Source organism: Thalassophryne amazonica, chromosome 2 (assembly GCF_902500255.1).
Source record: "Thalassophryne amazonica chromosome 2, fThaAma1.1, whole genome shotgun sequence".
Taxonomy (NCBI): domain Eukaryota; kingdom Metazoa; phylum Chordata; class Actinopteri; order Batrachoidiformes; family Batrachoididae; genus Thalassophryne; species Thalassophryne amazonica.
The window spans coordinates 151,520,861-151,533,248 of NC_047104.1; the positions used below are offsets into that span (position 1 = coordinate 151,520,861).

Genomic DNA, 12,388 nt, shown 5'->3' on the forward strand with positions numbered 1-12,388 from the left:
TTCAACTGCTTATGTCTAAAGTCTACAGAAAAATGACTACATTTAGCACAAACTTTGATTTTATTATTTTTTTTACGTTCTAGAAAGTTCTAAAAGTTTCTTGAAATTTCTACATAATTCTGGAAACTTCTAGAAAATTCTGGGCAGTTCTAGCAGTTAAATAATATTCTAGAAGACTACTCAGTAGTAGTGAAGGCGAATCGAGAATATTCTTGAAAACAGACAAATTTCAAAATATTATTGTCCTGATCACAGAAGCAAAGTTTCTGTGGAATAACAGCTATTTTCTATTTATTTAAGGCATAACAGGTTAGGAAAACACACTGTGTACCCAAGAACAAAACAAAAATAAAAATTTGTTACATAGTGTAATACTTATAATAATAATTTCAACAACTAAAATGTGTAGAGAGAATTTAAATGTTAGAAAAATATTAGAAAGAATTTAATAGTTACATTTAAAAAGAATGTTGTTAGGAATTGCAAGTTTTACTGTTACACTGCTGTCAACAGTTAAATGAGATCAAGAAAGACTGACTTATTTTTTATAAAACAAGTATTTATGTTCAGTGAAGTCAAGAAAGGGTGACTATAAAGTGAGTGTTGGCAAAACGGGTTAGCATTTTCATGTTGGGGTGGCGGGGGGGGGGGGGTGTTGTCGGCAGTAACTAGTAATATAACTTAGTTACTTTTAAAATTGAGTAATCAGTAAAGTAACTAAGCTACTTTTTCAAAGAGTAATCAGCAATTGGATTACTTTTTCAAAATAACTGTGGCAACACTGGGTATTATTTATTTTCCATTCACCCTTGTTTATGTTATTTTTCTGGCTGTTGTCTTATTAGTTTTTGCCACCTTGTGTTCGGTTCCTTTCCATGTGGATTGTTTCTGTTCTCATTGTTGTGCAGCTGTTATGATTTGTTGTTTTGCATTTAAGCACTTCCTCTGCTCGCTGTCAGGTCCTTCATTCTTTCGTGCGGTTCGTCCGTGAATATGATCGTGAGTTCTGACACTGCTTCATCATTTTGTGGTTTTGGTGTTGATCACAGGCCCGGATCCAGACCGGTCTGGACCGATGAAGTTGCATCAGTCAAATTTTTTTACACATCGTTCGTCAACAGTAAAAAAAAAAAATCTTGAATAATCCCGAATAGTGCCGAACGTGTCCCCGCGGTGAACACAGCTTTTCAGTGGTTTTCATGTCAACCTATAGTGTGTAAATTATATAGATTTTTCTGAGTTTCAGAGTCATACGAATGTACAAATAAAGTCGGATATTCAGGGTTTGGTCTGCAGCGGCTCTGTAATCAACTGTTTCTGCAGCGCGACTCCACTTTGAAGCCGTGAACCACTGAAGCAATGCTTCGATCCACTAGCTCGTTGGTTCTTTGATTCGCTGCTCTTCAGAAACGGCAAGTCCGCTTCTTAACCCCTCTCAAAGCCACTAAAATACCGTGAGTCACTTTTGTGTGGATTAAAGTCAATAACTGGGACTCTTGTCTTGTTACAGTCAAGAAACTGGAATCATCCTCCGTTCCGTTCACACAGCTCCAAACACTGCGCGGCTCTCTGCCGAGACAGAGTCCAGTCGGTATTAATAACTTCAAAACGAATTGCCACTTTAAATAAAATGACACCTCTTACAAACGTTGTAATACAGACAAGAAACTACAATCGACTAAAATGTTTTTTTCCTCCCAAAATGAAATGTGCTGTATTTCTTTACAAATTACATTCTGAAGTGAAGCACAGCAGCTGTAAGAGCTCAGCTCAGATATATGGAAAGACATTCATGCCAATAATGTCTGAAAGGAAATGCTTTTAACAAAAACTACAGATTTTGTTTATTCCTATTTATGTCCAGAGATCAAGGATTCACCATGTAGAGTTTATTATGTCCAAAGTTTATGGATCCAGTGACCAATGTCACATTTATTTACTTTAAGACTCAATAAAATGTTCAATTTCAATTCAATTTCAATTTAATTGGCTTATAAAATGCCAAATCACAACAAAAATCTAAATATACTAAAACAAATACATCACAATTGTACACATATCACAACTGTGGACATATCATTACCTGCTGGACTGTTTCTAATTTTGACTGGTATCAATGGAACATGTCTTCTGTGAACTGTCTGTATCTCAATATATTATTATTAAGAATATATGCAGTCATATTTTTATTGATTTTATCATTTGAAAAAAAATCATATATAGATTCAGGTATACGAGGTCTGTCAATAAAGTAACGGTCCTTTTTATTTTTTTCAAAAACTATATGGATTTCATTCATATGTTTTTACATCAGACATGCTTGAACCCTCGTGCACATGCGTGAGTTTTTCCACGCCTGTCGGTGACGTCATTTGTCTGTGAGCACGCCTTGGGAAGGAGTGGTCCCGCCCCCTCGTTGGAATTTTCATTGTCTGGACATGGCGGAATGAAAAGGACTTTTTTTCCATCAGAATTTTTTCAGAAGCTGTTAGAGTCTGGCGCCTGGAAACCATTCGAAAAATTTATCTGGCTTTCGGTGAAACTTTTTTACGGGTTTCACAGAGAATAAGGACTGTAACTACAGCTTTAAGGACAGCTTTAAGGACAGCTTTAAGGACGCTCGACGCACTACGCTCCGAGCTGCGACAACGAGGCACAAGCCACCGGACCATTTCTAAACGGATGGCTCTGTGGATACGAGACCGTCGTGTGCTCTTTCTCTGGTTATCACAAGAGCTGGACATCAGCCATTTTCCGTCAGATTTCACTTTTAACAAGAGATTTTGTCATGGAAAGCCGCGCAGAGGCTTTGCGCGTAAAGACCGATTCGCTTTGGAAGCGAGACAAAGGAACACCTCCATTTCGGCGTGTCAGAGGACACGTTTGGACATGTTCAGCTCTGCACAATTTCACTGATACTTACTGGACTGGCAAGCACTGAAAGCCGAGATAGACATGTCCAATCGTGTTCTCTGACACGCCGAAATGGTGGTGTTCCTTTGTCTCGCTTCCAAAGCGAATCGGTCGTGACGCGCGAAGCCTCAGCACGGCTTTCCATGACAAAATATCTTGTTAAAAGTGAAATCTGCCGGAAAATGGCTGATGTCCAGCTCTTGTGATAACCAGAGAAAGAGCACACGACTGTCTTGTATCCACAGAGCCATCCGTTTAGAAATGGTCCGGTGGCTTGTGCCGCGTCGTCGCAGCTCGGAGCGCAGTGCATCGAGCGTCCTTAAAGGGGTCCTTAAAGCTGTAGTTACAGTCCAAATTCTTTGTGAAGCCCGTAAAATTTTCACCGAAAGCCAGATAAATTTTTCGAATGGTTTCCAGGTGCCAGTCTCTAACAGCTTCTGAAAAAATTCTGATGGAAAAAACCCCAAATCATTCCGCCATTTCCAGACAATGAAAATCCGACGAGGGGGCGGGACCACTCCTTCCACAAGGCGTGCTCACAAGCAAATGACGTAACCAACAGGCGTGGAAAAACTCACGCATGCGCACGAGGGTTCAAGCATGTCTGACGTAAAAACATATGAATGAAATCCATATAGTTTTTGAAAAAAATAAAAAGGACCGTTACTTTATTGACAGACCTCGTAATTGAAAGATTTTGGCAATAAATTTGATCCTGTTTACAGTCAATTTTTGTTACAGTGTTGTTTTTTAGGACATCATATTTATACAAATAAGAAGTGTTCACTATGCATCAAGTATAATAAATATATTCAAAGAAGTGTGACAGTGTATGTTGCACACGAATAAAAGAATGAAGATTATTGAATAACAAGACGCGTACGATTTTTATTTTATCATTGGGCAAAAATGCATCTGTCAGATTTTCACTCTGGATCCAGCCCTGGATCATTTATGTTTTGCCCTATCAGTTAGTTTCCCTTATTGATTATTCACTTGGGTTTGCTTTTTTGAGTCATGTTCACATTGTCAGCTGTTTTGGAACTTTAGGGGTTTTTGGGAAATGTAATAAATCACCTTGTTTTTGCACCTACCATCAGCTTCAGTTTCTGCCTGCATTACTGAGTTCAATTTAATAGTGACAAAATGTCACAATTTGGAGTGGTTGTTGTTTTGCTTTTGTTTGCTTTTTTTGTTATTTTTCAGCATTATTTTTCATTTACTTCATTTTTTTCTTTTTTTTAATAAATCAGCCTGGTGGGGGTTCTTGTTGACCCGATGTCTCACATTATTGGTAGTACTGCACGATCCAAAGTATAAATAACTTAAACTGACCCATAACCAATTTTCTTCCAATTGATTAGTTGTCTTCTTAGTGCTAAGAAACAGGGATCACAGGTAACTTCAGTTTGGGAAAACAAAAAGGTAAAATCTTCTTACTGTTGACCGAATGAAGTTGATCATCTTTATGTAACCGTAGTCATCCAAATCTAATAAAGAAAAGAAGAGTGAGCAACTGCAACAGCAGCAAAAAAAAAATGTTAGTGGACATGAAAAACAGCACAGAGGACGTCTGCGGGTACTCACTGTGTTTTCTTATCACGTCCACGAGGCTGAGCTGGTGCTCAGCTTTGCAGTGCTGCAGGGCGGCCGACACCGAGCTCAGCAAGCTGAAAAACAGCAACACGTCCTCAGACAGAAAACAAATACCAATATGAAATGTGTCTCGGAAGGAAGCTTTAATTTAAAACATTTACACAAACAAGCTGTGAAACAAAAGGCAAGCAAAAGCTCAGACACCATCTCTGAATCACTGATATGTACCGCTGTTAAACAGAAATAAAACACTTCTACCTCAGCATTTAATGGTTCAAACCAACATGATTCTTTCATTAACAGTTGCATCATAAAGTCTAGTTGCTTGTGTGTGTTTGAGATGCGCTGCGTTAATTTTATGACTCAGAAAAGCTGCACAATAAAAAAAGAAAATTCCACGAAATACAGGTTTGTTTATGATGTCATAAAGTGCATATGAGCATCAACAATAACTTCTATGGAGGAGGTAACATTACAGGGTTCAACGTTAACTTTTTTTAATTAGACCAGAGCATCAGTTGCCTGTAACACTCATGAGATCGAACCTTACATCAACTACATCAAAATTAAGTTCACAAACAGACTTTGTGAAATTGTTTACAACATAAGAATAACAATACAATAATGCCCCACTGAGCGTCTTTCTAGTTTGTTACTCAAAAACCTTTTAGCTGATCTCCACAAAGCTAAAGAATTTAGCCATTTTCAAAAGCCAGTGGAGGCCAATTCCTGCAACTTCATGTGATGCTGGGTCATACGGGAAGAAAATATAATCCCAAAATATTTTTTCCACACTGAACTGAACTGAAGTACACATATTGGTAGACATTTACATCACATTTGAACAAGTCACATTATATGAGACATGCCAAAAGACAACTTGATTTTTGCAGCTGGCCTGCAAAGAGCCTTAGGAGAAAATAAAAGGCTACTCCTAGAGATCCAAACCAAGATACGAGGGTAGGCTGAAAAGTTCTAAGGCTCCCCATGAAGGAGTAATGCATTAACTGCATTATAGTGAGCCTTAGAACTTTTCAGCCTACCCTCGTATACCAGCTACTGTTCTGGCACTTCCAGTTGTGTATATGTGGGAGGCCAATGATCACAAACTGGCTATTTTAGCAGCCCAACTATAACCTCTATCCATAACCTAGAATTACATTTATGCATTTGGCAAACACTTTTATCTAACTCATCACTCACTCATCTTCAACCGCTTATCTGGGATTGAGTTACAGGGGCAGCAGCTCCAGCAAGCTGGGTTGGCCGGCACCTTCTCTCCTGGAATATTACACCGGAATTTTCCAGAATTTACTGGCATGTGGGTATAAATTTTGTACCCGCACTGATGTCTATTTTGAACCCCCTGCTGTAGAGTGTTAGACATGAAAACGATCGTATTGAATTTCCAATACTATCAGAGATTCTGACAGATTATGCCAGAAAATTCCACCGGACTGGCAAAATCTAGAAAAAGCGGCATTTTCCAGGGTAAATTCCGGAAAATTCCGGCGGAATATTCCAGAAGAGAAAATGCCGGCCAACCCTGCCAGCAGGGGACCCCAAACTTCCCTTTCCTGGGCCATAGTAGAGAAGCGTGAATCTTCGACTGGACTGGGTTGCTTGACGTGAGTCCAGCAACCACCTGGACAACTGAGAGCCTACACAAAAACTTTCCTGAGCCACATTGACCACCTCTGACTGGGGGATCCCGAGGTGTTCCCAGGCCAGAGTGGAAATATAATCTCTCCACCTCGTCCTGGGTCTTCCCCGGGGTCTCCTCCCAGATGGACGTGCCTGGAACACCTCCCTAGGGAGGCGCCCAGGGGGCATCCTTACCAGATGCCTAAACCACCTCAGCTGGGTCTTTTCAACACGAAGGAGCAGCACAAACAAGAAACGATTCTGCATTTGATTCTGTGGGGTGAGACTGTGGAACGGTATGAATGAGGAGTTAAAGCAGTGTCCAAACATTCAACAGTTTAAAACAAAATATAAGGAATGTGTTTTCACAGGACACAGGGATGAAGTGTGAGAGTTACTAGGTGTTCACGGGAAACTGTTATTGATTATTTATTTCTATATTTGTATATGGATTTATTTATGTTCATTGTTAGTTGGGTCTATCTTTTCTGTTGTCTTTTGTTTTGGCGGGTTCCTTATGTCTGTCTTTTTTCTAAAACTGTATTGTATCATTGTATCATTATTATTGTTACTATTATTTGTTGCTATTATTATCATCATCATTATTATCATGATTGTCAATAGTATTTTTAAGGAAACAGGGATTGATATATAAATCATTATACAGGGAGAAGGGGTGGGATTAGATAAGTTCCAACTTCTCACTCCTTTTTGAACTAACTTTAATTTTACGTTGTCTGTCGTTTTATTTTTTCTTTTATGTTCAAAATAAATCTATTTCAATTCAATTTTTCAATTCAGTTCAAAGAGGAGACACCAGCCACCCTCTTGAAGAAACCCATTTCGGCTGCTTGTACCCACGATCTAGTTCTTTCGGTCATGACCCAACCCTCATGACCATAGGTGAAAGTAGGAACAAAGACTTGACCAGTAGATCGAGAGCTTCGTCTTTTGGCTCAGCTCCCTTTTCGTCACAACAGTACGGGAGAGTGAATGCAACATCGCCCCTGCTGCGCTGATTCTCCGGCCAATCTCACGCTCCATTGTCAACTCACTGGTGAACAAGACCCTGAGGTACTTGAACTCCTTCACTTGGGGCCTTCCATGTTCCATGCCCCTAGAGCTAGCCTCTGTCGCCCGGGTGTGGTCCGTTGAGGCCCTCAACTCTCACTGCCACCTATGGGACCGTGCACCTGACCCTAGCGGTTCCCCCTGCAGGTGGTGAGCTCACAGGGTTGGAGATGGAAAGACCATACTGCCTTTTGGGCTGTGCCCAGCCAGGCTGCTGCAAGCCCAGCCACATGTGTTCGCTGACGGGCTCTCCGGGCTTCCTCTGGGTCAGATCATGTTTCCTCTTCCTCGTTGTTCCATGGGTCAACACTTTTATCATGGTGTACATATGAACAGTGAGCACGGAGGCCAGAAACAGCATGGTCAACCACTGAACAGGAGCCTTACCAGGCCCAGACCACTCATATTTTAAAGAGTAAAATATGTGAATTTATAAAGAACCCTGAAAGCAAATCCACCCCCCGCCACCAACATCCCCCCCAAAAAACAACAACAAAAAAATTTAACAGTGACCTCACCTGTCACAAAACAGACACTCAACCGTTTGACTGTCCTCCTCCAGCCACTGTTCTTCATCTTCATCATCCTCACTCTCACCATCAGACAGCTCAGGAATCTCCTCAACACCTCCATCACAGTCTGTCAAAATAAAAGCTCCATCATAGCATGACAAAATAAAATCTTTATTAATAGCTCCCATTTAAATAAAAGATTATTGCAAGCACTGCTGGTGTTACTGGTTAAGCTATGTTCAAATTAACTGGTGATAGCCATTAATTTTATATCCATAGCCAAATGTTTTGTAGGCATGGTGTGTGAGCCTTAAGGCCCAAAAATAAAACTTAAGGGAGGTTCAACAAATGCAACATATATATATACATATATACATATATATATATATATATATATATATATATATATATATATATATATATATATATATAAGTATCGGACCTTTTTATTTTTTTCAAAAACCATATGGATTTGAATCACGTGTGATTGCATCAGCCAAGCTTGAACGTTCGTGCGCATGCGTGAGTTTTTTCACGCCTGTCGGTTGCGTCATTCGCCTGTGAGCAGGCTTTGAGTGAGCAGTGGTCCACCCCTCTCGTCGGATTTTTATTGCGAATAAAATGTCTGAATGATTTGGAGCTTTGCTGCATCAAATTTTTCCAGAAACTGTGAGAGACCTCCAGGTGGACACCATTCGGAAAATTCAGATGGTTTTCAGGGACGATTTTATGGGGATTACACAGATTAAGGAGTGTTACAGCCAGTTTAAAGACCGCCCACAGTGTCTGAGAGCGCAGTGCACTCCGAGCGCCGATAGACAGGCTGAATCAACCAGATCATTTCCAACGTGAAGGCTTTGTTGATCCGGAACGTCGTCTGACTTACACAACAATGGCAGAAGACGTGGACATCAGTACTTTTTCGGCACATTCCACTGTTACAGGAGTTTTTTTTCATGGAAAGAGGAGCGGAGGGATGCGCCACCATGCCGCTCATGGCGCGGCACAAAACCACCTCCGTGTTGGTCTGCATGGCGCAAAGCAACGCCGTGATGAAGCCTCACAGGACATGTTGGGGCATGTCCAGCTCATGCACAATTTCTCGGATAGTCACATGACTGAAAAGCCGTCTGAAAGCCGTCCTGTGAGACCAACACCTTGGGCAAGGTCCTTAATCCCCTAGTTGCTCCCGGTGTGTAGTGAGCACCGTGTATGGCAGCAACTTCAGGGTGAATGTGAGGCATTATTGTAAAGTGCTGCCTTTGAGCATCTGATGCAGATGGAGAAGCGCTATATAACAGAGCTGGGTATCAATTCAAATTTCCAGAATCGATTCGATTCCAATTCTTAAGATTCAGAACCGATTATTTCCGTTCGATTCAATTCGATATTGATTTGTGTTACTGTTATTAAAACCGTTTTTGAGCTGTTACCTAATTGTCTAGTTATGCAACATACTTATACTAGTATTATATTGACGATCTGTCAGCAAATTAATGAAGTATTGGTAGTTAATAACGATGGCTATAAGACTGATGGCACAGACTAATCCCCCTCCCAGAATGATAGAGTAGTATTTTTATTTTACAAACAGGTTGAAGGGCAGCCAAAAGAGGGCGCCAGAGGGCCCTGGTTCATTGGCCCTGACACAGGTACATTTTCACAGGCTTCCATGTTTTGGCCTGATGCTTTGTTTCTTTTGGGTTTAAAGTAAGGCTCTAACAAAGATTAAAAAAAAACTATGGCTTTACTTCACAAAATGTGGTCCTCAAAATGCAGGCAACAGTGTTTCAGAGAGTTACAAATTTTAAAATTTTCCCGGGTCAAACGATCCCGGTCTCCCCTACAGCACTGGATGTGCAGCATGCATCAGCAGAACTTCAACTACAGTCAGTCTTTTCCCACAGCCACACAGCAAGTGCTGGTGGAAAAGACTGACTGAAAGTCTGTCCACAACACAGAACCTTCACGCTCTCTCCCACAGAAAAGGCATGTTATGAGGAACGGAAAAAAAACCACCACTGTGTGAATTAAACGCCGCACGATTCTCTTTTCTTGCCCGCAACAGACAAGAGTCCCGTTATCATGATTGACATCTTTAAATAGCTTTGACAGAGGTTGATGAATAAATTGTGGACCTGTTTCTTGGACAGCACCACAGACCAATTGCAGCGTCATTTCCTCAGTGACACTGTTCCAACGCCGGTGAGAAGTGGGTGTTGGACGGCCACTTGTTTGTCACCCATCCTGTTTGTGATTTTCATGGACAGTGTTTCAAGGTGAATTCAAAGAGTAGAGGGTCTCCAGATTCATGAGCTCAGAATTACATCTCTACTTTTTGCAGATGATGTAGTTCTGTTGGCCTCAGACAGTTATCTCAGAAGTGCACTGAGCAGGTTTGAGACTGAGTGTGAGGTAATAGATGATGATCAGCACCTCCAAATCTGAGACCATGGTCCTATGTCGGAAAAGGATGGATTGCCTCCTCTGAGTCGGGGAGAGCGATTGTCCCAAGTGGAGGAGGTCAAGTATCTTTGGGTGTGTTCATCAGAGACAAATCAGTGCTGCATCTAATGTCTTGTGGACATCATAGTGAAGAAAGAACTGAGCCAGAAGGTGACGCTCTTGATTTAACAGTCGATTTATGTGCCTATCCTCACCTCTGTCATGAGCTTTGAGGAGTGACTGAAAGAACAAGGTCACTGATACAAGTGGGGGAAATGAGGTTCATCAGCAGGGTATCAGGGCTTACACTCAGGGACAAGGTGAAGAAGCTCGAATATCTGGGAGGTATTTGAAGCAGAGCTGGTTATCTGCACACTGAAAGGATCCAGCTCACCCGGTTCAATCATCTGGTAAGGATGCCTCATGATTATCTAACTAGGAGGCCTTGGGGACAACCAGGACATGCTGGATGGATTATCTCTCCCAGTTTGCTTGGGAACACTTTGGGATCCCCCAGAAGGAGTTACAGGGCCTAGCTGAAGATACTAAATTGTGGGATTTAGCTGCTTCATCTGCTGCCATCATGACCCAGACCCAGGTAAGCACCAGAAAATGAATGAATGTAAATGTCTTTGTCATGTCTTTTTGTCTGGGGCTGTGTCTGCCTTGAACATTCCCGACAATGCCCTTAGGTTTTTGGGAAATGGACGCAATCAAAAAGAACAAAGAGTGACAACAGAAGGTTCTATTTAACAGTGACCATATATGACCCTTAAAACTACTTGGTATTTTCTGTGCACTTGTAGCAAAGCCTAATGTGTTAAATTAAAAGTAACTGCTTGCTGCGAGGATCTTAAGTCTTCCAAATCAAACTTTATATGAAAATTCACTAGGTATGTCTTCTATAATATATTCTATATTCTTTATATATATATATATATATATATATATATATATTATTCATAATATATTTTTATTTTCTAGAATATATTATTTTTCTATTTATATGATTAGTTTTCAACAAGTTTAAATGAAGCTTTAATTCATTTCTAACACAATGTTTAGATTAGAGCCCGACCGATATATCAGCCGGCCGATAATATCGGCTGATATAAGCCCTTTTCAAAGGACTCACTATCGGCCGAAATTCTGCCGATAGAATGCTGATAATTTCTCATAAACAGAACAGTTACTGAAATAATGTTTGTATCGGCAATGTAAAATGTCCTTGCACCATTTTCCATTAGATGGAGCTCTGACTCCATTCAACTGAGACCCCTGCCTAACCCCTTAACGCCCATCGTCACATATATGCTACAATCTCTGACTCAAATTTGCAACTTACCAAATTGACCTGTATGCCTGTTGTTGCAAATTTGGAACATACCATCATTATTATTATAACATTATAACATAAAGTCATTACCAGAATACCCAATATTACTATCTAGTTTTTGTGCAAAAGTGAAATTAATAATCTCAACATTATTTACCATCTACTTAAAGGCAAAAACACACACAAAACATTTTTTTATATACAGCGATATAAATTCGGGCATTAAGGGGTTAAATGTGTTCATCACCGGCCCCCGTAGTTCGCCGTCACACTGCACTGATCGGCTGACAAAAGCATACAAGTAAGTTTATAAGGATGTTGTGGCAATATTAAGAGTACCTGAAACTAAAGGGGGCTTGTGAAAAAGTTAACTTATGTTTACATAATGAAAAATATCCTGCCAGTCCTGTCGTCTGTTTGATTTGCACCCAAAGGGACCAAGAATGAAAGGCGAATGTTTCAAGATTTGTTTAATAACTTTTGTAGAGTTGAGGTTTTTTGTTTTTTTGTAATGTTATTTATCTTTTCCTTAGAGATTAATACAACTTTGCATATTATTTTCTACTAGACAGTTCTTTGTTACTGTTCTTGAAAATTGCACAAACATACTACAGGGTCTTGTGAAAAGAATCATATTTTACTGTTATATGATAGTTTCCTCACGTTATATCAGGGTCCATGTTTTATTGTTAAAAAGTTCTACCAGCACTAAAAACCAACCTCTGCTTGCACTAAGGTTGTTTGAAAGTTTTTTGTTCTTGAAAGTTGCAGAATAGAAAAATAAAGGAGTGTTGTGAAAATAATGTTTCCTTAGTGTTTGTGTTTCTTTCTTCTCACAATTATTTGTCTGCAACTGAAAAAGTTTTTCTAC

General features: G+C 40.2%; 1 protein-coding gene across 1 annotated transcript in view; it reads right to left on the reverse strand.

Annotated features, from left to right (window-relative positions):
• Positions 1-12,388, reverse strand: part of prmt3 (protein arginine methyltransferase 3) — a 326,098-nt gene that overhangs the window by 304,028 nt on the left and 9,682 nt on the right. Inside the window, exons 2-4 of the mRNA XM_034163908.1 lie at positions 7,743-7,863; positions 4,501-4,583; positions 4,354-4,403 (exon numbers count right to left, since the gene is read on the reverse strand). Coding sequence (XP_034019799.1) covers positions 4,354-4,403; positions 4,501-4,583; positions 7,743-7,863 — 254 coding nt within the window. The remainder of the gene's footprint in view (positions 1-4,353; positions 4,404-4,500; positions 4,584-7,742; positions 7,864-12,388) is intronic.